Here is a 26,655-nt window from a genome sequence, read left to right as displayed (position 1 = left end):
GGCCGGATTGGAACTCAGGAAGATGAGTCTTCCTGACTCCAGGCCCAGTGCTCTGTGCACTATGGTGCCCTCCTAAGTGGCCCTCATTCTTGGAATTGTTAGGAAGTCCTGGTTCACATTCAGCCTCTGTTATTTTCTCAATGTCTGGTCATAGGTAAATCATTGCATTTCTTTAAGTCTCAGTTTCCTCCTCTATAAAATGGGTATCATAACAACTCTGGTAACTCCTTTGTTGGCTCACATGAGATAATTATAAAGTGTTTTTTTTTTTAACATTTGAGCACCAGAGAAATGCCAGTTATTGTTAATTGTTAAAATGATGAACCCAAATTTACTTCCTGGTATCTTTCTCCTCTGGCTCCCTCCCACCCCTTCCACATGGGCCCTGGCCTTACCCTCTGATGTCCCAGTGAACAGATCTACTCCCTCTCCTCCTCATGCCCTTCTAAGGTTGTTTCCAGCCACACAATCCAGTGATGCCAAGAAATGGGCTTACAGGAAACTGAGGAACCCTTGGAAGTCTAGTCAGGGTAGAAATCCATTCAAACAATGAACAAAAATGTGTTTAAAAAAATAAAATTTAATGTATTTCCTCTGTATTTACATCATTTACATTTTCCAATGCTTTCCAGAGAGAGCCATTGCCCAGAATGAAGAATTTTTTTTTTTTTTGCCTTTTGGAGGGCATTTGGGGTTAAGTAATTTACCCAAGGTTACACGGCTAGTATTTTTGTGTGGTTGTTAAGTGTCTCAGGCCATAACCGAACTCGTGTCCTCCCGACTCCAGGGCCAGCGCTTTACTCACTGTGCCACCTAGCCGCCCCTTTTTTAATTATTTTTTTTTTAAAGCAATTGGGGTTAAGTAACTTGCTCAAGGTTACACGGCCAGTTATTTTTGGGTGTGGTGCTGAGTATCTGAGCCCAGATTTTATCCCTAGGTCATCCTGACACTGGGGCCAGTGCTCTTACTCGCTGAGCCACCTGGCCACCCCTGAAGAATTTTTTAAAAAGTGAAAAAACATAACTAGCCAACAGATTGGAAAAGTGTTATAGTATATCCAGGGTCATAGTAGTGCCCCCTTCTGCTCCCCCACCCAAAGAAGCAAGGGAGCCTTCTCCATTTTTTTTTATTCTTTGGGGCCAATTTTGCAGCATTCAGCTTTGTTGTTCTTTTTATTTTCATTGTGTATATTTCTTCCTTGTTCTGCTCATTTCATGATGCATCAGTTCAGGCAAGTCTTCTCATGCTTCTCTGTACCCTCATAGTCACTGTTTCTTACAGAACAATATATCCTGTTGCATTCATATACAATAGCTTGTCTGGCCATCCCCTAGATGATGGGCATCTACTTTGTTTCAATGTTTTCCCTACTGCTACTAAAAGGGTTGCTGTAAATATTTTGCTGGGCATAGGACCTTTCTTTTTGGTTATTTGGTCATTGACCTCCTTTGAGCTAGCAATTTCTTCCCATAATTCCAAATGGCTTCTTTGCTAAACAAATATTTTTAGAGAGATGGGCCAGGACAGCTCAGCTGAGGCCCCAGGCATTTGGGTGTTCTCTAGCTCCCTATAAATTTGGGAGTGCCACAGGTCCCTATTGCCTTCAGAATAAAATGTAAAGCTGTCTTTTGATGACAGTTGATCTGACTTTGTCCAAACATGCCTTTTCGGGCTTACCACCCATTACAACCCTTCATGAACTCTACATCCGAACCAAACCACCCAAATTGGTTTCTCATACATATTTCCCAACTCCATACCTTTGCGAAGTTGCCTGCCCCGCTCCCTTTCTCCCCTCCCCCCTCCTTGATATGCCCTCTTTTTTTCACCTCTGTTGCTTAGAATCCCTGGCTTCCTTCAAAGCTCAGCTTAGGTGCCATCTCTTAGCGGAAGCCTGTCTAGATCAAGCCCAGAGGCTAGGACTCTACCCTGGAAAATTACTTGGTAATTATTTTGTGTGGTTTGTGCATTTTGTACGTTTTTGCCCCCTCCCTCAAAATGTAAGTTCCTTGAGGACAAGGACTCTTGCTTTTGTCTTTTATGTTCGCGTGAACTTTCTCATTGCAGGGAGATACTAGTTAATCACCAAGCATTTATTAAGCACTTACTATCTTCTAGGCACTGTGTTAAGCACTAAGCTATACAAAGGCCAAGATGGAACAGGTCCTGCCTTGGGACATTTTCATAAATCCCTCTCCTCCCTCTCTCTCCTAAGGTCACGTAGGGAGTGACAGCTGGGCTAGGAACTCAGCAGTTGACTGATGTGAAGTCCAGTGTTCTCTCTCCATTCCTAGGCTGGCTCTAAGCCAAGGGGCTGGGCTCTTCACAGAGAGCTAAATCAAGCCCTGTTGAGTGAACTAGACCTTCTCTCTGATCTCCAACAGGAATCCCCAATGTTTTGCATGGCGGAGACCTCCCCTCCCCCCCTCCCCCCCTTCACCATTCTCTTAAAGTTTGTGTGGTCTCCTGTCTGGCTTCCAGCCCTAGTCTGGCCACCCAGTTGTCAGCTGGGTGAAGGATGAACTAATCAGATAATCTCAAAGGTAGAAGAAGGATCCTCAGACACCTCAGACAGCTTGTCCAACACAAACCTACAAAAGAAGCCTCTCTTCAACTTCTCCGTCCCCCAGCTTTTGCTTGGAGATCTCCTGGATGTGGAGGGGCAGCCTGCCCCACTCTGGTACAGCTCTCATCGTTAATCATTAGCAAAGAGTTTCCTACATTAGCGGTGCCCCCAGTGCCCACCCCTTTACTCTCCGCCCTGCTCCCTGGAACCCAAGGAAAGCAGCTGAACCTGAAGGCCTCTTCGGATACTTTAAGACAGCCAATATGTCCTCCTCACCTCTCTGCAATCTTCTCTTCCCCAAGTCCTTCAAGCAGCAATTCAATTGCCCTGCCCTCCCTGCAGAATGGCTGGGGATAGGGGTGGGGAGGGCAGCAGAAAGTCAGGGGGCAGTGCCAGGAGCCAATGACCCTCTAATACGGTGCTGCTGGCTGGATTTCCAAGGTGCCACCTTAAGAAAAGTTGTTTCCCATTCTCAGGAAGTGAGGGGGTTGGCCCCAGGCTGGGAGCCAGTTGGCAGGAGGCTGCCTGGGGGCCCCTGAGGGAGGCAGAGCTAGAGCCCTCTCGGGTGAAGGGGACTGACAGGTGGGTCCGGCGCCCGTCCCTCTGTCCCTCCCTCCCCTGGCGGTTGGCTCCCTCGGCCGGCCATGGCCCGACCCCTGGTGGGGGGAATGCTCGCATGAGGGCTGCCCTCGGCCAGACTTGCCCGGTGCCCAGCCACTGTACCCAGTTGGAGGCGCTGCCACGTGACTCCGCCCCAGACCGGGCAGAGGTGGAGGGTCTGGGCGACCCTGCTGGAACGAGGCCAGAAGAGAGAGCTGCGGGGGTGGAGGAGGGGCTATCCTGGACAGAGGGCGCTTAGGGCAGTCCAGCTTCGGTGGGGGCTGGGGTGGGGGAGGATGGCACTGGGAGGGAAAGGGTTGAGAGAAGGTGAAGGAAGAAGGGTCGGGGAGGGGGGTGGAGTGAAGAGGCCGGCTTCATTTAAAGCTGGGCCGGGAAGGCCACTAGGGTGACGGGAATATCCCTGAAGAGAGTCAGTTAGCCGAGCTCCCAGGCTAACGGTCCCTACCCACTGTCTGCGAGCACGGGGCAGTCCAGCAGAGAGAATGCAGAACATTGGGACCCAGCTCCGGCGGGTAGGGACCCTGTTGGGGTGTGAGGAGTCCGGGGCGGCGGGAGGAACACGACCCAGCCTCTCCGGGCTCAGTTTCCTCCTTTGTCAAATGGGTTAGACTGGGTTACACTACCTTTAGGGTCACTTCCAGCTATAAATCTGGTCCTCGGGAGTTTAGCAAGTCTCTCCCTTGATCTCGGGCCCGATCCTTTTCCCTCGACGGGTGTTGGGGGAGGGGGCAAACGTAGAATCAGTGTTTGACTTAAACTCCGCCCCCCCAAACCCCAAACCTGCAAATCTTTCCCTTCTCTCCCGACCCCCTCCGCCGCTGTTTGCTGGGCTGTCTAGCTGCGGGACGCGGAGGGGGCGGCGGCGGCGGCGGCGGCGGCGGAAGGGGTGGAAGTGTCCCGGTAACTTTGTTTCTTTGCGGCTGGAATTCCGAGGGTGTCTGGGTTCTGCTCCCAGAATTCCCCCGAGTCCGTTCTCGATTTCACCTCGTAGCTCTATGGAGTTCATTCTTGGGATGCTTGGTGCCTGCGTGCGATAGGGATGTAGTCTCAGCAGTGGAGACAACTTCTCTGTCTGGGGGCAGGGAGTGGAGGGGCTTGGGGGACTGACGCGGAGAGCAGATCCCTCTGTTAGGGGCTTCATAAATGCTGGCTGATGGACAGGCCGAAGGAGAGTCAGACTTGGGAGTCAGAGGCCCCGGCTTAGAATACTGCTTCCTACCTGGATGACCTTGAGCAAATAAATCCCTTTCCCATTTTATGCCTTGGTTTCCTCCTTTGTAAAATGAGTTATTGGACTAAATCAAGGGTGGGGAACCTTAGGCCTTGAAGTCATATGTGGCCCTGTACATCCTCAAGTGCGGTCCTTTGACCGAATCCAAACTTCATAGAACAAATCTTCATATTAAGGGGATTTATCTAAAGTCTGGATTCAGTCAATGGGCCAGACTTGAGGACCTAGGGGTCACATGTATAGCCTGGACTAGATGATCTGAAATTCCTTCCATCTCCAAATCTGAGTCTAATAATACTCTGACCTTGAGCAAGCCACTTAGTCTCCCTGGACCTCAGTTTCCTCATCTGTAAAATAGAGTGTTGGACTAGATGACCACTAAGGTCTCTTCCAGCTTCTGATCTTTGATACTATAAACTTGGGACTAACGACTATGGGAAAAACCAAACCAAACCTATGGAGGTGACCTCTTCTGTCTGTCACCGAGGAACCCTGGAGTCAGGAATTTGGAGCCGAGATTAGATACTGGAGGACTGAACCTGACCCTAGGGAACCTGTAAAGAGGCAGGTCTTGTGGCTGCATCTAAGGAAAACTTCCTAAGGAACCTAGCGCTCCCACAGTGGAACCCCAGGAGGTAGGGGAAAATTCAGGCATGATTTTAAGGAAGAACTTCCTAATGATTGGAGCCTTCCTAAAGTGAAACTTACCTCCTGGGGGTGGTGGCTGGGTTCCTTTTCCTCAGACTACTCAGACAGAGGCTGCACATCCACTTCTTGTATTGCCACAGAGGGGATGCTCTTTCTGTATAGCTGCTAGGTTCCCTTCCAACTCAAGCGATTCCATGATTCTGTGAAGGGGGGAGTTTGTGGTTACTGGAAGCGTGCAATCAGAAGATAAATGGTCAGGGATGTTTCTGAACAGGAGTGACCTTTGAGGTCCCTTCAGTAATAATTGAAATATATTATAGAAGACCTTAAGGTTTACAAAGCATTTTCTCTGACATTCAAACACTTACCCAAACTTGGCATGTGCTTTAGCTTTCACTTGTGCCTTCAGGTGCCAATTCCCATGTAGGGATATCTTCTTCTGATACAGGATGACAATTCTTTAGTAATTTCTGGTCTTCTAGAGTCTCCTGAAACATTGGGAGGGATTCAGGAAAAAGGTCAGTGGACTTGCAGTCAGATGTTTTTCCTTTGCCACTTTTCTTTTGAGGATGCCCCAACATTTCGCCTAAATTTGGGAGAGTTTTGCCATTCCTTTGCCCCATAAGGTTCTTCTGGCCCCTTCTCGTCAGGGATGCTAGATTCTTTCCATGCTGAAGAATGTTCACTACTTAATCAGTGTCCAGAACCTTTTCAGTGATGGTCACTACAATCTTTCCCCACCACAGTGGTTGATTTCAGCAGTTGCTGTGGCCAAAAGCAATTCGTCATCTGACACCCAGCCTTTTGGGCTATGCATCTCCACTCAGCTCAGCAGACCCTTGGGAGACAATCTCATTGCCAGGACCACGTTTAACGCCCTTTGAGATGGAAACCTTCAGGTTTCTGGCTAGATGATGCTGTTTTGCTAAACTTTGAGAGTAAGGACTCACTTCCACATCCCAAGAGGTATTGGAGAAAGATCCAAGTGCAGGAATAAGCTGCAATGTGAGGGACAAATCGGGCAAACAAAGACCTCTCTCTAGGTCTATTTCTTTATCTGACAACCAAGGGAGTAAGCTGCAAGGGGGGGGGGCAGACACAAGGCCAGGCTGTTTCATATACTATGCTTGTCTTGTCTCTTAGGATTCTTTTTGGTACCATCTGTGCTCTGACCAAATGGACCAGGCTGTACCCTCTGCTTGTTTACTTACCTTGGTCCTCCATCCCCCTGTGTCTGGAATACCCTTTCTTTTCACCTCTGCTTTCTGAATCCCTGACCTGTTCTTGGAAAGTCCAAATGCCACATCCAGGAAGCCTCCCCTGATGCCCTTTCTCTTCTTTCTCTTTGGTAAAGGCCTTGAAGATCATTTATAATATACTAATCATGTAATTGAAGGTTACCTTCCATCTAGTTTTTTTCTCTTTAAAAAAATTTTTGTTTTAATCAGCTAAGATCCACCTTCTCACCCTCAACCCACCACCCAGTTGAGAACATAAGAAAAATAAGAGCCATTATACCCGTATATAGTCAATCAAAACACGTTTCCACATTGGTCATTTCCAAAGAAAACACTGGGGCAGCTAGGTGGAGCCACGGTGCACAGAGCGCCATGCCTGGAGTCAGGAAGGTTGATCTTCCTGAGTTCAAATCTGGATTCAGATATTTACTGGTTGTGTGACCTTGGGCAAGTCATTTCACCCTGTTTGCCTTAGCTTCCTCATCTACAGAATGAGCTGGAGAAGGAAATGGCAAACCATTCTAGTACCTTTGCTTAAAAAGAAAACACCAGCACACCAGCAGCACCAAAACCCAAACCCAAAAAAGGTCAGAAAGAGTTGAACATGACTGAAAATGGCTGAATAACAACACTGTTTGTCTCATCCTGGATTCTCAGTCCTTTACCTCTGTATCAGAAGGCGGGGAACATGTTTCTTTGTTAGTTCTCTGGAGTCCTAGTTAGTCATTGTGATGATAAAAGTTCATCACAGCTGTAGCCAGTTACATTTACATACCACAACTGGTTCAGCCATTCCTCCAATTTATAGGCACCCTGACAGATTTCCATCCTTTGCCACCTCAGAAAGAGCTATAAATGTATTTGGACTTCTTTAGCATTTGTTTTGCTTAGAATGAATCCCTCCCTCTAATTCCTTCTCCTTCCTCTTCTTTCCCTCCTGTTTCCCTATTGAGTGAAATATATTTCTGCACCCAATTCTGCAAGTGTGTATTTTTCCTTATTTTGACCAACTCCTCTGAGAATGAGGTTCAAGCGTCAGCCACTCCCCATCTCCTCTTTGTATAGATGTCTATCTATTTGTGTATACTGTTTATGTGAATAATTTTCTCTAAACTAACTTTCCCTTCTCCCCCGCCCATTCCCAAGTGTATTCCTCTTCCCCTCTCTTTCCATTTTTTAATAAAGATTATCAGCACATAGAAGAACCGCCTCTAAGTTTGTGTGATTGGATACCCTTAAGGAACCCTAATAGGGTTCAGAGGGAACACATGTATCATCTCCTCATTTTCAAATGCAAGCAGTTTATCCTTGTTTCCTCATTTTATCTTCGTTCATTCATTCTTTTCACTTCTGGGTTTTACTTCAAAGCTTCTCCCAAGCTCTAATCTGTTCATCAGGAATGCTTGGAAGTCCTGTTTCATTAAAGGTCCACCCCGATATTCAATTTTGCTAGGTAAGTTATTCTTGGCTGTAAGTCCATAACCTTTGCCTTATGGAATATCATATTCCAAGTTCTCTGCTCCTTTATAGAGGTGACTACTAAATTGTGTGTGACCTTCACTGTGGCTCCTTGGTATTTGAGTTCTTTCTTGTTGACTGCTTGCAGTATTTTTTCTTTGACCTAGAAGGTCTGGGTTTTGGCTCTGATGATCCTGGAAACTTTCATTTTGGGGATTCTTTCAGGAGGTTTAAAAGTTTCTTTTACTATTTCATGAACTGTGATGCCTAGGCTCTTTTTTGGGGGTTAGTTTTCAGATAGTTCAGTGATTCTTTTTTCTTTTTGCAGGGCAATTTGGGTAAAGTAGCTTGCCTAGGGTCACAGGGCTAGTAAGTGTTAAGTGTCTGAGGTTGGATTTGAACTCAGGTCCTCCTCACTCCAGGGCCAGTGCTCTATTCACTGCGACACCTACCCCCCTCTAGTTCAGTGATTTTTAAATTTCTTTCTCCTTGACCTGTTTTCCGGGTCAGTTGTTTTTACTATGAGATATCTCACATTTCTATTTTTTTTAACTTTTTGACTTTGTTTTAATATTTCTAGTAGCATCATGAATTTGGCTTCTATTTGGTCCATTCTAATTTTCAGGAAGTCTATTGCTTGGACAAGGTTTTATGCCTCTTGTGCCAAGCTGTTAATTCTCTTTCCAGTTCTTTCTTCTATAGTTCTCATTTCTTTTCTAAAAATTTCCTCAAGTGTTCTCATTTTGTTCATTAATTTAAAACTGAAAAAAAAAAACCTCTTGCTTCATGACTTCCAGGAATTCTAGTTGAGTTGGTGCCTAGGCTTTGTTTTTCTCTGAAGCCTGGCTTGCAGATGTTTTGGAGTCCTCCTTCTGTGTTTGTGTCTTGAGCATCCCAGCCACCATGACAGCTCATTATAGCGGGGTTCTTTTTTGTTTGTTCATTCTTCTAGCCTGCTTCCTGACTTTGGACTTGATGTTAGGGCTGGGCTCTGTGGCGCTTCTGGAGGAAAGGTCTGCTTTGAAGTACGCCAGGATCTCAAGGATAGGCTAGAAACCTGTAAGCTTTCCGAGCTCCCCAAATGGTCTGATCCAGCGCAAAGCATGCTTGCTGCCCCACTGGTCTTCGCTCTGCAAGTTCCTGACCCGGATTTAGGCTTGAGCATGAGGATATTGCTGGACTCAGTCCTGTTAACCAGCTGGAAAGCTTTTCGGGTTCCGAGTGGCAGGTTCCCCTTTGGTCTGGGATTCTGGTCCCGGCTATTTCTCTGCAGGCTAGTGGAGATGCTGGAAATAGAGCCCTGCTCTGAGTCTGGAATATGAGCCAACCTGGAACTGCTGCTGGCTTCTGTCCAGAGTCCAGATAATGGAAACTCCTCTGCCCCAGAAGGTCCCCTTCTCACTCCTCCCTGGATCTGTGACCTCCAGAACTGGATAGTGGGTCACCACGATGCCAGTGTATGGAGACCTGGTGTGTTTGGGGACTCCCAGTAGGGATGGCGGACCTTCTCTTGCCCTTGTGCACAATCTCTCCCAGGGAGCTGTCATCCTTGGGTTTGATGGGCTATTCCAATAGTCCCCACTTGGACTCAAATACTTCCAGTCCACAGAGCTGCCAAAATAATCTTCCTAAAGCAGAGAGAGTCAGTGAGGGAAGGTGGTATAGAGACCTAGCCTTGGAGTCAGGCAGACCAGGATTCAAGACCTGTTTTTGACACACAACTTTCTTCATTTCTCTAGCACTTAGCACAGTGGCTGGCATACAGTAAGTGCTTAATAAATGCTTGACTGACACTGTGACCCTAGGCAAATTATCTCACCTCTCAGTGACCCTCAGGCAGTGATAAATTGCAGAGCAGGGTTAGAGGGAATGTCCACAGCAGGAGATCCCCATGCAGTTGAAATCACAGATCTACACCAAAGAAAAGATTCTTATCTCCATTTTACAGATGAGAAAAGTAAGATTTGGAGACAGCTGGTATGGAGAGGAAGTGGAATATAGCAGCAAGTCACAGAACCAGGATGTTTGAGCTGGAAGGAACCAATGGGGATGTTGGTTCCCAGAAATAAGATCTAGGCTCCTTTCCTTCTCCTAGAGAGCCCCTTGGAGGTCCTGTTGAAATGGTACATATTATGAGGCCCCACTCCAGGGCCACCTCTTCCATGAAGCCTTTTCTAATTCCTTCCAAGCTGGAGGCGCTCTCTGAATTTCCCAGCACCCCATCATAATACATTTTTCATATCTTTCTTATGGCCTCTAGCCCCATTCAGATATTTTACTCCTTATATGATCTGTTTCTTCAGTATTTATTAAAGTGATTATTTTGTGTAGGGGCTTGGGCTCAGTGCCAAGGAACCCTCTCTACAGGAAGTTTTCTTTCAACCTCTGCTTGAAGAGCCCACTATCTCCCTGGGGTGCTAGGATGAAGCCAAATGTTGGTCCTGCCCTAAAGGAGTTTATAGTCTAATGGTGGGGGAGGGTGAAAGAAGAGGAGTAGAGAAGACTTCTTCACAAGGTGTGCACAGGTGTAATGTTAAGGGGACATAAGATCTTCCTTGGCCATTAATAGACCTCATGTGGAGTGCATTAAGGGAAGCTTGATTAGGGGAGGCTTGTTTTTCAAGAAGACCCCTTTTCTTGCTTTGTAATTAGGCAGTGGGTCACGAAGATTGTGATGCCCTCTGACCTTGAAGAAGTGTATATATACTCTGAAATTAGCATTTCCCTTTGGGGCTCACTCATTGGAAGAGTTTTTGCGTGATTTGGCCAGATGAGACTCTGGGTAGCTGTTAAGGAGCCCCCCCCCCCCGGCTTTGAAAAACCCAGATTTTGGCACTCTTTTCTCTGGTAACTATGTATGTATTGCCTTGGTCGGACAGTTAGATCTGTTAATCTGTGCTAATTTCTCAGACAGTTAGAAGCCCTGTGTGTTGGTCTTTACTTCTCTGCTTGTATTTTCTCTGAAGTTCTGGGTGCTGACTTTTCCCCTGAACTAGTGAATGTAATTTAAAAGGATTGTTGACTCCTTAATAGCTCTCTTTCCTAGTAAAGCAGATCTAAGAACCTGTGCTAGCAGCCATCCCAGGGATGCCAGTGTGGTTGCCGCTACAGCAGAGCATAAAATTTGAAGTCCAATCCTGGCTATTCTATTTGTCAGGTGAAGTTTGGCAATTTATATTACTGAACCTTAGTTTGCTCATCTGTCAAAAGAGAGAAAATGAGATGGGATTGAATGATTTCAGATATTCTTTCCAGCTCTGCTGTTCTGTGATTCTGTGACTTGATGCTACTTCCCATTTCATCTCTACTTTTTCTCTGAGTCTCACTTTTCTTATCTGAAAGATGGGTTCAAGAACCCTTCCTCTGTTTTTTTTTTTTTAAAGCAATCGGGGTTAAGTAACTTGCTCAAGGTTACATGGCCAGTTATTTCTGAGTGTGGTGCTAAGTATCTGAGCCCGGATTTGATCCCCAGGTCATCCCGACACTGGAGCCAGTCCTCTTACTCGCTGTGCTACCTGGCCACCCCCCTTCCTCTGTTTAAAAATGAATATTTTACTTTTTCCCACTTACATATAAAAATAATTCATTTATTAAAATTTTGAGCTTCAAATTCTTTTCCTTCTCCGAGACAGTCAGCAATTGTATAGAGGTCATACATGTGCAACCATGCAAAACATATTTCCATATTAATCATGTTGTAAAAGAAAACACAGAACAAAAAATTGTGAAAACAATAAAATGAAAAGTAGTATGTATTCGGACTCCCTAAGTTTTTTTCTCTGGAGGTAGATGGCATTTTTCATCATGAGTTCTTTGGAATTGTCTTGGATCATTGTATTGCTGAGAATAGCTTAAGCCATTCACAGTAAATTATCACACAATGTTGCTGTGTACAATATTCTCCTGGTTCTGCTCACTTTACTTTGCATCAGTTCATGTAAGTCTTTCCAGGTTTTTCTGAAGTCAGCTGCTCATCATTTCTTATAGCATAACAGTATTCTATTACAATCATATACCACAATTTCTTTAGTTATTCTTCAATTGATGGACATTGCCTCAGCTTCCAGTTCTTTGCTACTACAAAAAGAGCTGCTATAAATATTTTTGTACAAATAGTCCCTTTCCCCCCTTTCTTTGTTCTCTTTGGGATATAGACCTAGTAATGGGTCAAAGAATATGCACAATTTTACCTCCCTTTTGACATAGTTCTAAATTACTCTCTAGAATGGTTGGATAAGTTCACAACTATACCAATAGTACTTTAGTATCCTAATTTTTCCACATCCCTTACAACATTTATCATTTTTCTTTTTTTGTCATATTAACCAATCTGATAGATATGAGATGCTATCTAACAGTTGTTTTAATTTGCATTTCTCTAATAAATAGTATTTTAGAACATTTCTCCATATGACTTTAGATAGCTTTAATTACTTTGTTGGAAAACTGTCATATCCTTTGACCATTTATCAATTGGGGAATGACTTGTATTCTTATGAATTTGACTCAGTTCTCTATATAGTTGAGAAAGGAAGCCTTTATCAGGGACATTTGCTCTAAACAAATGCCCCAGTTTTTTGTTTTCTTTCTAATCTTGGTTGCATTGTTTTTGTTGGTGAAAAAACTTTTAAATTTAAAATAATCAAAACTATCCATTTTACATCTTGTAATTCTCTCTACTTCTTGTTTGGTCATAAATTCTTTCCTTATCCACATATCTGACAAGTAAACTATTCCACGCTTCTCTAATTTGTCCATGGCATCGCCCTTTATGTCTATATTATGTATCCATTTTGACCTTATCTTGGTGTAAAATGTTGGTGTATACCTAGTTTCTGCCAAACGGCTTTTTAGTTTTCTCAGCAGTTTTTGTCAAGTTAGTTCTTGCCCCAAAAGCTTGAACCTTTGGGTTTATCAAACACTAGGTTACTATGATCATTTACTACTGTGTAGTGTGTCCACAAGTCTCTTTTCTTTTTTTTTTTTTAAGCAATTGGGGTTAAGTAACTTGCTCAAGGTTACATGGCCAGTTATTTCTGGGTGTGGTGCTGAGTGTCTGAGCCCGGGATTCGATCTCCAGGTCATCCAGACACTGGAACCGGTGCTCTTACTCGCTGAGCCACCTGGCCGCCCCCACAAGTCTCTTTTCTTCGCCAGTATTGAATTGTTTTGATGATTACTGCTTTGTAATGCAGTTTGAGATCTGGTGCTGCTAGACGGCCTTCCTTCACATCTTAAAAATTAATTCCCTTGATATTCTTGACCTTTGTTCTTCCAGATGAATTTTGTCTCTATTTTTTTCTAGCTTTATAAAATAATTCTTTGGTACTTTGGTATGGAACTGAATAAATAAACTAACAGGTAGAATTGTCATTTTTATTATATTGGCTTGGCCTACACCATGAGCAATTAATATTTTTTCCTATTTTTTTAGATCTGACTTTATCTGTCTGAAAAGCGATAAACTCTGCCTCTTAAGGGATGGTGAGAACCTCAGATACAACAGCATGCTTTGAAAACCTAAAGGCATGATAGAAATGTCAGTTATTGGTGTTATTACAGAAGGTGAGGCTTGATGAGGGCAAAGGAGAGGAGATAAAGATCTTTGGAGACAGGTACAGAAAGCATCTTATCCAACTGGAAAGGGACTTTGGTCCTCTCCTTTGCCTTCATTATGTCTTGCTTTCTCTAGTAATTAGTGATAAAGGCAACTTATATTTGTCAGGCACTGGGCAGGCGCTCTATCACTTTTTACTGAATGGAGGTTGCCTGGAATGAGGTTTCTTGTAACCCGAAGCTTCTCCTATTGGATTTAAGTCCCAGTTTGGCCTGGGACCCGAGTCCTGTTGCTTCCCTTCTCAGGACAAGTCGGCACGAATTCATTAATCGCCTCCTGAGACACTAAGAAAGTAAAAAGCAGTGGTCTCTGCCCTCTAGGGGCTCACAGTCAGATAAGGGAGACAACACTCAAACCAGGAACAAACCAGATAGAAACAGAATAAATTGGAGGCAATTTTTAGCATTCTCCGAGTTTCCTCCTATGTAAAATGAACAGGTTAGACCAGGTGATCTGTAATCAGTCAATGAACATTTATTAAACACCTTGTAAGTACCAGGCACTATCCTATGTCCTGGGGATCCAAAGGCAGAAGTGTCTGCCTTCAGGGAGCTTACAGTTGGGGGGCATACTTGGGCATGCACAGAAGAAATGTGGGAGGGGACTTTAGCACCTGGGGGGATTCACAAGGGTCTTTTAGCACAGGTAAATTGGTGAACCTTTGAACCCAGGATGCCATAGCCTGCTCAATTTACAGTTGAGATCCAGAGAGTGAAGGGTATGATCTGTAGTGGCAGGGCAGTGGGCACCTTTTCCCTGAGGGTCCAAGGTAGGGCTTTCATTCCAGCCCAACAAAATTGTCAGTTTCCCCTGGTGGGACAGTCCACTCCCATGGAAAGAGCTCTGCACGTGGTGGCAGAAAACTCAGTTCAAATCCCAACTCTGCTGCTGGTGACTGTGCTGGTGGGGCTACCCACCACCCTAGGCTGTGATCAGGAAGAGTGGTCCAGGGAGACAGTCTGGTCCAATTCCCTCATCTACCAAGGAGGAAATGAAAGCCCAGAGTGGGGGAAGGGACCCGCCCAACATGAGCCCACAATGAGTGTCAGGGCTGGGAAGCCAGGCCTCAAGCCAGGCCTTGGTGAGCAACCTTTTATAGGACTGACTGTTCTTTGGAGAGTCAGGCATGACTAGCAAAGCATCTTGTTCCCATAGACTTCAAGAGTAGTGCTTTCCTGGGGCTGCAGCGGGAGGAGGGGGAGAGGAAATACAGATTTGAGCTGTTTTTTCAGAAAAGTTGGGTCACTGGGTATCCCATCCCTGGGACCAAGTTTTTGTTCAGGGGGCAATGTGAGAAGTGCTTCTGGGTAAGCTGTCCTGCACTCTGTGCTTGCCTGGGGGCTGAGACTTGGGTAGGATACAAAACACCATTGTCTGCCCAAGTGAATTCCCCAAGGTCACATGAACAGGATGTGTCAGAGCCGGGATTAGAACCCAGGTGTCCCCTGACTCCAGCCAGGGCTTCATCCACTGTGGCAGGTCGCAACAACATTGTGAAGTGGTTGTGTACTATTAACCTTGTTTGACAGATGAAGAAACTGAGGAAAAGCAATGCATCCAACCGGAGCCTCTCTAACAGGGCTCTCTCTATTAGATCCCACAAGATTGAGAGATAGACAGACAGAGGGACAGACCCAGCAGGAAGGACAGAGAGAAAGAATCAGAGACAGAAAGGTATAGAAAGAGAAGAGAGACAGAGAGAATGAGACAGAGACACAGTGTGTGTGTGTGTGTGTGTGTGTGTTAGGGGGTGGAGCGACCTGGTCAGGATACCCCTGCTCAAATGATTTCTCCTGTCCCCTCCCTCCTGCCCCCATCTCCCTACACTTCAGTGATGAAATCAGAGAAAGGACATGTAACAGACACATCTCATGTCTTAAAGCAAATGCAAAGGATTTTCACTTTGTGGTCCCTTTAAGAGGCATGACCTTCTCTTTCATGGAATTAGAAGAGGGACTTGCTATTGGCTAGCCAAAGATTGTGGACACAGGGGATAGCCTTTAAAAATCCAATGTGGCAGCTTTGGACTTTCCAGGAAGTATCAAGGGTCTGAGTTGCTTGACTCTTAGCAATCTGAAAAAAAGTCTCCTGTGGAAGAACCCAGTTCTTGATAGAGGAATCATTCTTTCCCTTTCTCTTTGAGAGGAGATTCTCTCTCTCTCTCTCTCTCTCTCTCTCTCTTTCTGTCTCTGTCTCTGTCTCTCTCTGTCTCTGTCTCTCTCCGTCTCTCTCTCTCTCTGTCTGTCTGTCTGTCTCTTCCCTTGCTCTCCCTGCCCCCATCAGTCGTGGCATCTTGCAGTATAGTTACTACATATCACACCTAGGGAGAGCACCAAGTCAGCAGTGCCAGCCCTGAGCAGAGTGGCCCCTGGAAACAGAGAGCAGAGTCAGCTATGGATTCAGACAAGAGCTGATCCTTAAAGGTGCAGTACAGCATCTTTCATCTTTAAACAGCTATAACTCCATGGGGGCTAGGGACTCTTTTTTTTTTTTTTGGAGTGGAGGGGGAAGGCTAGGCAATTGGGGTTAAGTGACTTGCTCAAGGTCACACATAAGGGACTCTTTTAAAGGTGACAGTCTCTATCTGGTTACAGATAGAACTGAGTTGGTTACTCTGGAAACAATTAAATGTAAATTTCATTTTTCTCCCACACTCAGCTAAGCTCAGGAAAGGGGCAGGAATGGGGACTTCTACTCAGATAGAAAAGAACAGAAACAAGTGAAGATGTAGCTGATGCAGAAACCGATGAGTAGGGAATAAATGCCTGTAAAGCGTTTGCCACATGTGAGTGATTATAGCAGAGGTTGATTACTCCATCTCAGAGCTGTTTCCTCCTTCTGCTTTGTCATGAAACATGAGGAAGTCAAAGATAATACAATGAGTGAGGTCTTTTGGTTGACTGGGAAGCCAACTAAGGCTGTCCTACCCCCTCAGCTCTGTCAGCTGTAGCAGAATCAATAGACTGGACGAGACCTGCCTCTCTCTGGGCCCCAGTTTCCTTACCCGTAAAAAAGAGGGGATTGATGGCCTTTAAGACCCTTTCCGGTTCTAAATCTATGAACCTCTCTGGGTCTAAGTTTCTACACTACCCCTACCTCACACTGTTGTATAGATTCATTTACACATGGAACGGGGGAATGCTTTATCTAAATGCTCACCAAGCACATGGTAGACGTTGAGAAAACAGTGGTTAAACTGAGTGGAATAAGGCTACATATAAAGGCAGCCTGGGTATTGGATAGTCCTGAGCTTGGTGTCGGGTTCAAATCTCCCCTGGGACACTTAGGGGCTATATGATTCTCGGAGAAGCCATTTAACCTGATAGCCTCAAAGAACTCTTATTTTTTGCCAGGTACTCAGTCAAGAAACACTTCCTAACAATGAGGGGAAGGGGCTGCCTCAAGACTTGGTGGGTCCCCCCTCCCTGGAAGTCTCCTGGAAAAGTCAGGATATCCTTTGTCAGGAATGTTATAGAGGGGATCCTCTGTGAGTTGGGGGTTGGGGCGAGGTCCCGTCCAGCTCAGAGATTCCAACATCCTCTAAACTGAATCAAGATCCAGGGATCATAGATCTGGTACCTCTAAGGACACCTAGCTCCCTCCCCCTCTCATTTTACAGACACTGAGACCCAGAGGGGAAATGGCCACATAGGGCCTCTGATTTCCAAGCTAGGGCTTCCCACTATCTCAAATGCCACAATTACATGTAAGCTGATGAACCCTAAAGACTTCAGATGTCCCTGGCCTAGAGGCTGAGTGCTAGACCTTTACTGGGGGCTGGGGGAAGTCACAGGGGGATTTCTCCTCTTCTCTCCTCCCTTCTTCTTTCCTCCTCCTCCCAACCCAAAGCAAAGTCAGCACTGACCTAACCCCTGGGGTCTCCGGGATAGTTTAGTAATCTGAGCATGGAGCAGTGGGGGACCAGGGAGTGGGATGTTGCCTTTGTGGCCTGGGAACTCTCTGTACTTTTCTGGACTTCAGTTCTGACCTGGCTGGGGGGCCTCCAGCTGGGAACTCGGGGCCCCTTTGTTCCAACCGGAAGCTGGGCTCTTCATTCTGCTTTCTCTGAGGAGCTTTACAGGGCTGTGGGCAGAATGTCAGTTGTGGTTACAACTGGCTCTGTGACTGAATGAATCACCGGGGACCACAGGCCCCATGGGAGAACCCTGCCCCCCTCCCTTCCCCTTCCTAGCACCCCGTACTCAGCACCCTCCACACTCAGAACCTCTAGCTGGTGTTAATCTAGCGCTTTAGAAGTTACACAATTCTTTCCTAGAAATAACCCTGTGAGGTGGATCACCTCCATTTTACAGAAGAGGAAGCAGGCTCAGAGCAGGGAATGACATCCAAAGTTGCAAGGTTTAAGGAGTAGAGTCCAAGTCTGGGGCTGCTAGTGCATTTAGGGGATCATTAGGTGAGAGGGGCAGTGAGTAGGATTCTGGACTTGGAGGCAAGTAGACCTGGGTTCCAATCCTACCTCAGATTCTTACCAGCTGGGGAACTTGGACCAAGTCACTTAACTTGTCTGCCAAGTTGGTTTCCTTAGTTTCCATATCTGTAAAACAATGACCCCTAAGATCCCATCCAGCTCTGAATCTGGGCTCCTATGTCAATCTGGGCTCAAGTTCAAAGGCCTCTAATACTTGCTTGGTGACTTTGGATGAGTCTCTCTCTGTCCTTCAGCTTTCTCTTGGGTAAAGTCAGTCAACAAACACTTCCTATGTGCCAGGCATTGGGCTAAATGCTGGAAATGCAAAGAAAGACCAAAACAATGATGATGCCTGCCCTCAGGGAGCTTATAGTCTAATGCAGGAGATAGTTACAGAGATACAAGGTCACAACCTCAAAGGGAAGGTCCCAGTATCTGGGGATCTTCCAAGGACTTCCTGAGGAAGTGGTATTTCAAGGCCTTGGATATGATGATTTCTAAGGACCCTTCCCACTCTAAATTTTCCTATCCTATAAGATTGCATGGTTCAGGGCCAAACTACCCCTGAATAGATTGGTTTCCCCCATCAATCTTGGGTAAATGCCTCTTGTGAGCGAGGCCCATCCCTGTGGTGGGACACAGAAGGGATCATGATGATAGAAGCCTGGAGGTGGGCTATGGGGGTCCCCAAGAGGATAACGTATAGGGCTAAGGGTGAGAACCCAAGTCCTTCTTCTTCTTCTTCTTTGGAGGACAATTGGGGTTAAGTGACTTGCCCAAGGTCACAGGCTAGTTTTTGTGTTAAGTGTCTGAGGCTGCATTTGAACTCAGATCCTCGACCCCAGGGCCGGTGTTCTATTCACTGCGCCACCTAGCTGCCCTCCAAGTCTCCTTCTTAACACGCCCACATTATAGTAAAGGAGATGGACACGAGCACCAGTGCATCCAGTATAAACCATCTTGTCTCAACGAACATGACAAGGTCCAAAAGGTGTTACAGTAATGATGGCATGTATATGACGCTTCCGGGTTTGCAAAGTGCTTTACAAATATCGTCTCATCTGGTCCTCACAACCACCCTGGGAAGTAAGTGCTATTACTATCCCCATTTTACAGTTGAGGAAACTGAGGAAGAAAGAGGTTAAGTAACACACCACTAGTAGGTGTCTGAGGCTGGATTGGAACATAGGTCTTTCTGACTCCAGGGTGGGCGCTGCACCCACTATAGTGCCACCTAGCAGCCCCAGGGTGCCACTTCTTAAGCAGAGGAGTGACAGGGTCTGGCTTGTGCTTTAATATCATTTTTCCACTCATGTGGAAAGAAACTTGAATTGAGGAGGCCCATTAGGAGGTAACTGCTGTAGACCAGAGGAGAGGTGGAAAGGGTCTGAAGTAGGTTGTTGTGGCATGAATAGAAAGAAGGGGATGAATGAGAGAGATGTTAAGAAAAAAATGGTCAGTCTCAGTTGCTGATTGGATATGGGGACGTAAGAGAGGAGAGAATTGGGAAGGACCCCCAGATGACAAACCTTCATTATTAACAAGAGGGTGGTGCCCTCAGCAGAAACAGGGAAGCTTGGAGGAGAAGTGGGTTTATTGGGAAAGATGATGAATTCCATTTTGGACATGTGGAGTTTGAGATAGGAGAATTTGAGATGGGATATCCCGAGGGAAGTATCTACTAGACAGTTGGAGAAGTGGAAGAGAGAGGCTGGATGGGTGATTTTGGAACCATATTCATAAAGAAGATGGCCAAATCCTTGGAGACTGATAAGGTCACCAAGAAAAGAAGGGTCCAATACTTAGTCCTGGGGCACACCCTACACATGGTGGGGTGAGACAGGGATCATTGTGGGTGATGTCTTGACTCGCCCATGAATTGGATTTAAGTAAACCAGAACTCCCTGTCAACCTCACTCTCTCCTTCAGAGCCACAAAAGTCCAGTGGCAAGATGTGAGTCAAGATGACTGTCTATGGCCTAGGATGCAGTGGATGACCTTGGTTTTTCTAAATTAAAGTCTTTCCCAGGCCTCATTTTGTCTAAGGCAACACCCATTCAGTGACTAAGACTACATATGAATTGAGACAAAAGTTTGCCTAGTTTACCATCACCAAAAAATGTCATGGATCATGAACCTGAGAAGGAGACCAAGATGGAGTGGTTGGATAGGTAGGAGGCGAATCAGGAGACAACAGAGAGAAGAGGGTGTCCTGGAGGAGAAGGTGGTCCAGAGGGATAAGCCTGAGAAAAGGCCGTGTAGCCACAAAGGGGTCACTGGGGACCACAGTGAGTGATGGGAACAGAAGCCAGATTACCAGGTGTTGAAGAATGAGTGGGAGGTGAGAAAGGAAAATAGCTGACACTTTTGTGGGGCTTTAAAATGTACAATATTAGATATATTATCTAATTTGAGCAAGTCCCCTGGGGACCTCTCTGGGCCTCAGTTTGATTTCTGTAAAATGAGAATAACAATCCCTGCCTGGAGAAACTGAGACATAAACCATACCCAAAGCTGTATTTTGTTTTATTTTTGTTTTTTGGTCTTTATTTTTTGAGGGAGGAAGGCAAGGCAACTGGGGTTAAGCGATTTGCTCAAGGTCACACAGCTAATTAAGTGTCAAGTATCTGAGGTTATTTTATTTTTTTGAGATTTCCCAAGAATAAAATTCTGGGGTGGAATCAGTGAGCCTTATTGAGAAGCTGAGCCTTTGGAGTCAGGCCCTCAGAACTTGTTTCCCACTGAACATTAATTAAGCACCTACTATGTGCCAGGAATGGTGACAAGTGCAGGGGATAGAAATAAAGGTAAAGGCAGTTGCTGCTATTGAGGAGATAACAATCTGAGGGGGGAGACAGCCTGCCAATATCTGTACAGAAACAAGACCCATGCGTGAGGCATTGGAAACAATCATCAGGGGAAAGGCATCAGGATGGAGAAGAAGTGGGAAAGCCTGCAGGTGAGAGCTGGAGGAAGCCAGCAGGGGCAGATGAGGGGGGGGAGCATTCCAGGCATGGAGTCTGGGGATGGAGGAGCAGCAAAGAGGCTGGGATCACTGTCCTGGGGAGATGGGGCTGGGGGGAGGGGAGAAGAGAGGGGGGAGGGAGACAGAAGTGGGAGAGAAAGGGGGAAGGAGGGAGGGAGAGAAAGAGAGAGAGAATAAATAGTGAGAGGATGGAGGGATAGGTAGAACGGTGAATGTGTGTGTATATGAATGTGTATATACATATTACATACATACATCCATACATGGGGAGAAAGAGAGAGATGGATAATGGATATATAGAGGGATGGGTGGGTAGATGAATGTGTGTGTGTGTGTGTATGTGAGTGTGTGGTTTAAGAAGACTAGAAAGGGAGGGAGGGAGCAAGGTATGAGGGGGAGCTTTAAATACCAAAGACAGTTTTCAGTTCAGTCCCAGAGATCACAGGGAACCATTGGAATCCGCTGATGTCGTCAGACCTGGGCTCCCTTTTCTCCTTGGGCCAGCCCTTGCTGACTGTCGGTATCCTGGTCCCCAGGTCATTGTCCCTCCCTTTTCAAGGAGCCCAACACTCGCTTTTCCCCTCTTCCTCAAGTCCCAAATTCCTTGAAAAGCATGGCAGTTCAAATCTTGGGCCTGTTATGGACCCTTTGGGTCACCTCTGAATGGAAGTTAGATTAAATCAGGGGTTGGATTAGATGATCTCTGAGCTCCCTACATAAGGAGTCATTGCTTATGTGACCTGCCCTGTGCTGAGTGCTGGGGATACAGAGAAAGGAAAATCCACCCTCCTCACCTCCCCAGCAAGTCACAGTCTGATGCAGGAGCCAACATCCAGTGTTTCATACAGACTTACACGAGTATGTGTTCATTTGTCTAAACGGAATATAAAAACGCTCCAGGGCTTTACCTTACCTTAAGCTTGGTGCCCAGCACAGAGGAGGGATTGAATACATTTTTGTTGGATGATTGCTAGGGAGGGTACACAGCAGGCAGGGTGGTGGTCTTCAGCTGTGCTGTCTGTGACTTGGTGAGAGAGCCTTACCCTTGCCTCACTGGAAATGCCTCCATGGCTTAGATGACCCAGAATGCCCCTTCCACCTTGCCCATTTTTCAGTCATCCAGTTCCGTGTGGCCCTGGCCCATCTGGACACATGCAGGATGACTGGAAGAATTCAGTGAGACCAGACTTGAGAAGAGAAGGGTACTTTCTACCAGGCGGCATCTGAGTTCTCCCTTGGGCATCGGGCCCTGGTTGCCCACAGCTGCCTACTCCTCTCTCCTTGGCCTAGGCTGACCCGGGGTAGTTACTGGGGAACAGTGACCTCCCTCTTCTCTGAATCTTATTGGCCCATAGAACTCTAGGGGACAGAGCGTCCTGCCAGGCTGGTCCCTGGCCAGAGTCCTGAGCCAGAAGCCTCCTGCATCCCCTTCTCTCCCTTCCCCCCAAACTCTAAAGGCCTCTCTACTGCCTGTGGGCACTGGGGCAGCTGAGATGGTGTGATAAGTGATCTACATGGCCACTGGGGTCCCTCCAACTAGACATTTTGTGATTCAGTGGATAATAGCTGGCTTTCAATTTTTTTTGCAAAGAGCTTTGCATACATCATATCATCAGAAGCTCATAATGTCAGTGTTGTCATCCCTCTTTTATAGAGGATGAAACAGGGGGGAGAGGAGAAGTGACCTGTCCAGAGTCACCCAAAGGGTCTGTGTGGTGCATTTGGAGCAGGCTTCTGCCTCCCGGGCCAGCAATCCAGCCAGCGCCTGAGCTGACTGCTTTGGGGTGAGCAGTAGAGCAGAAGGGCCCTCCAAGGCCCTCAGCCCTGGGCCATTCAGGGAGCATTTATTTGTTTTACAATAAAATCTGGAGGCATTGTTTGTTTTTCCATCACTGACATTTTTCACTGTATGTGTATCCCTTCCTCTTTCCCTTCCCAGAGAGTCGTCCCTTAGAATAATAGATTTAGAGGCTTATAAAACATTTTATATTCATTATCTCATTTGATCTCAAAACAAAGACTAAAAAAGAAGGGAAGAAAACAGTTCAACCAAAATAACTGACATACAGAAATAACCCGAGTTGTTTGCTGTGTTCCAGACCCGTAGTCCCCCCACCTCTCCAAAAAAGCAAGAGAAGGGGCCTTGTTTGGGGCCAAAGTTGGGAAAATGGTTAAAGATGAAAGGATCTCTGGCCTGGGTAACATCATCCTCATCCTCATCTAGCCCCCATTTCTCTAGAACTTTCCTCACAACAGCCTTTCCAGGTAGAGTGTGCAAGTGTTATTGGGCCATTTTATAGATTGGGAAACTGAGGCCCATAGCAAGCCAAGAAATGGCTTGTCCACTGTCTGTCACCTGACTAAGAAGTTTTAGAGCTGGCCTCCAAGCAACAATTCTGACTCAGATCTTGGGGCTCTAATTTCAACTCCTAATGCCAGGGCTGTTTGAACCCTCCCCTCCCATCTTCTTGGGAGAGGCCCCTGCCAGCAGGAAGGCAGGCAGGTCTCTCCAGGGGGAGGGGCCAGGCTGTCCCAGGTGACCTGGACACCTGGGTGAGCCTTTGATCTGGGGGGGGCGGAGAGGAGTTGGGCTAGCTGAGGCCCCTCCCAAAGCCAGCTGCAGTTCTGGGTCTGTGACTACTGTGGGCTGGTTCTAGAGCAGGGGCCCAGGCCGGGGTCCCTGCCTTCCCCAGACTGGTGAGCTAAGGAGCGGTGGCACCAGGTGGGTTAGAAGGTGACTTTCTCTTTACACCTGTGCTCAGACCTCCCCCTGTTCTTCCAGGCTGTCAAGGGCGTTTCTGACTGGCCCCGGTTCAGTGGAAAGAGGCCTGGGCTGGGAGCCAGGGCACGTGGGTTAAAGTTTCAGCTTTGCCACTTATGACTGGGGAGACTCTGCACAAATGACCCGAACTCTCAGAGCCTCAGTTTCCTCATCTGGAAAATGGGCTTATCTTGGTCATCTCGAAGGGCCTTTCTTGTCCTGATCCTATAGCCGTATGTGTGTGTGTGTGTGTGTGTGTGTGTGTGTGTGTGTGTGTGTGTGTGTGTTCTTTGTATACCAAGAGCTAGTCAGGACCTCCCAGTCTGCTAATTAATTTTGTTTCACCTTGCCTTGTGCCTCGGGGTTCTTTCCATGTGTGCTGACTTGGTCTCCCTGGCTGGATTGTCCTTAGCTCTGGGTGAGAGGCCATGCTATTAGGTTTAGAATTCTAGGAGGGGGGGGAGGGTGTGTGTGTGTGTGTGTGGGCGGGAGGTCCCAAGCAGAACACGAAGGCCTCAGACCTTCAGATAGCCCCAGCATCCTCTGTTCTCTTTCCCAGCATCAGCCACAGAAGGGACCTTAGAACACAGGACTCTGAAAGGGGTCTTGGGGTGTAATCTGCCAGACCTGGAAAGAACGTGAGCGAATGCATAGAACATGTATGCAGAATGTTAGAGATGGAAGGGCCCCCACACTGATAAGGGCTGTCTTTGGAGTCAGATGTGTATTCAAATCCTGACCTTACTGCCTGGGCAACTCAGCTAGCTGTCACAGTGGAGAGAGTACTGAGAGTGGAGTCTGGAAGGCCTGAGTGCTAATTGTGTGACCTTGGGAGAGTCAGCTGTAAAATGGGGAGCCTAATAGCACCTACCTCTCAGAGTTGTTATGTGAGATAACATTTAAAGTTTCTTTACATAGTACTTGCACATAGTGTGTAATTAGTTACCTCCCTCTCCTCTCTATATGACCTTGACCTCTCTGGGCCTTGGTTTCCTAGATGGCCTCTAAGATCCCAGCCTTGCTCTAAATCTGTGGCCTTAAGATCATGAGTCTAACCTCTTATCTAGAGAGGAGGATGTGTGAGCCCAGACAGAGGAAGGGCCTTCCCTAAGGGGTCACAGAATGGGGCTGGGATCCAGGACCCTGCTTTAGTGATGGCTTTAGACTTCCAGAGTAAGCTTGCCCCGACCAGGCACAGTGGTTTCTTATGGAAAGGAAAGAGGTAGAGCCTGGATTGCAGCCCAGGGACGTTTCTGGGCTAGATAGGATGGATAATGCTCTGATTGGAGGTTTCCCAGGGTGGCAGGTGCTGGGAAGCTGAGGACCTGGCAGGGGAGGCAAGTTGGGGCCCTGAATTAAAGGGTTCCTTGTACCCAGCCCCTGAAGCTCTCCTTTGCCCCTACCTGCCCCTTTGCTTCTGCTGCTGTAGATTCCACCTGGGCGGGAAATCAAAGAGCTGTTCAACTTTCTTTCCTCTGCTAACAGCCTGTGATCTCAGAAGGCTGATGGGTTGCCCTGCTCTGGGGGCTGTGGAAAAGTACTCAGTGGTTGGGAATGCAGAAAGGTGGCATGGGCTTGGCCTTCCCTTTTCTTTCTTTCTTTTCCCTTCTCTCCTTTTTTTCTTCCTTCCTTCCTTCTTTCCCTTCCTCTCCTCTCTTTTTCTTTGTCTCTCGCCTCTTCTCTTTCCTCTTCTCCTTTCCCCTTTTTCCTTATCTGACTCTACTCTCTCCTCTTTTTCTTTCCTTCTTTCTTCTTTCCCTTCCTCTCTCTCCTATCCATCTCTCCTCTCTTTTTCTTTGTCTCTCACCTCTTCTCTTTCCTCCTCTCCTCTCTCTTCCCTCTTTCCTTTTCTGCCTCTACTCTCTCCTCTTTGCCTTCTCTTTCTCTTCTTTCTCTGTCTTCCTCTTCTCTCTTCCCCTCTCTTACTTACGTTTCCTTTCTCTCACTTTCCCCTTCTTTTCTTTCTCTGGTTGTACTTTCCTTCCTTCCTTTTCCCCCCATGTCTGTCTCTCCTCTCCTTTCTTTCCAATCTCTCTTATTCTCTCTCTCCACCTCTGTTCTTTTCCCCCATTTTCCTCTCCTGTGAACCTTCTCATCTTCCTGGCAGGTTCTCCTTCCCACTTTGTGGGTTATTAGCCCCAGAACAGAGCCTGTGATGATGACAAACGATATATTTGACTTTTAAGGTGCTTTTTAAAAAAGGCCCCTCCCCCAACCTCTGCTCCCCTGGCCCAGAAGTGGGTCACTTGCGGGGTGATGGTGAGCGGGCTGCCATCTCGAGGTAATGCATCTGGTTGCCATGGGGACCCAGAGGCAGCATCCGTCAACAGCCTTAAAAATTTGACAGCTGAGTGAGACTGAAGATTTTTAATGAGGCCAGACACTTAGTTCCTTTCAGTCCCCTAATATTCTAAAAATACTCCATCCATCTTGTTAATATTTCCAGGGTCTCCAGGGTGTAAATTAATGTGGATAACTGAGGCACGGCCCTTGGGGGGTTTGACACCTGAGAGGCTTTGTCTGAGAGGGTGGTGCTGCCAGTGGGTGGGCTGTTGCACAACAGGGGGCACCAGCCTTAGTCCTGTGGCACGTGCCTGTCACCAGCCAGCTCTCCTACCCCCCTCCCACTGAGCCAGGCCTGCCTTTCTTGGAGAGGGCGAGGGAAGAGAGGAAGAAAGGAATCAGGGGAGAGGTGGAGAGAAAGGAGAGGGGAGAAGAGGAGGGAAGAGGGAAGGAGAGATAGGGGAGAAAGAGAAAAGGAAAGGGGAGAAGTGAATGAGTGGAAGGGAAAGAAAAGGAGAAAAAAGAGGGTGAGGGCAAAGGAGATCATGATATTTAAGGTTGACCAAGCCCCTTGTTTTATAGGTGAGGAAACTGAGGCCAGACAGGGAAAATGACCTGGTCAGAGTCAGTGGTGAAGAGGAAAAGTGAATGGGGAGAGCTCATTCTAATTCTAAGGGGGACCCTGGAAGCTCAGCCCCACCTAAGGTTCCCTTCCACCCCCAAATCCAAAGCCACCTCTCCTTTTCCCATCCCCTCGTCTCCTCCTTAATTTCCCCATTAGAGAAATGTCCTTAGGCATGGCCAATGAGTTGATTC

At 46.8% G+C, this 26,655-nt stretch overlaps 1 protein-coding gene across 6 annotated transcripts in view; it reads left to right on the top strand.

Annotated features, from left to right (window-relative positions):
* Positions 1-3,022: 3,022 nt before the first annotated feature.
* The window catches only part of LOC138165320 (acyl-coenzyme A thioesterase 11-like), an 87,613-nt gene continuing 63,980 nt past the window's right edge, over positions 3,023-26,655 (top strand). For 2 of the 6 annotated variants that reach the window (XM_069093509.1, XM_069093507.1), the window contains exon 1: positions 3,527-3,700. In XM_069093509.1, coding sequence (XP_068949610.1) covers positions 3,671-3,700 — 30 coding nt within the window. In that variant the 5' untranslated portion in view covers positions 3,527-3,670. Of the gene's footprint in view, positions 3,150-3,525; positions 3,701-26,655 lie in introns of those variants that run through there. The other 4 variants (XM_069093510.1, XM_069093511.1, XM_069093512.1 and 1 more) reach the window with 4 other exon arrangements.

Source organism: Petaurus breviceps, unplaced genomic scaffold (genome assembly GCF_028583685.1).
Source record: "Petaurus breviceps papuanus isolate PSGF00001 unplaced genomic scaffold, PetGlider_PUasm1.0 208, whole genome shotgun sequence".
NCBI classification, from domain to species: domain Eukaryota; kingdom Metazoa; phylum Chordata; class Mammalia; order Diprotodontia; family Petauridae; genus Petaurus; species Petaurus breviceps.
The sequence above is the reverse complement of the archived record's forward strand: the minus strand, read 5'-3'. Positions and strand labels throughout refer to the sequence as shown.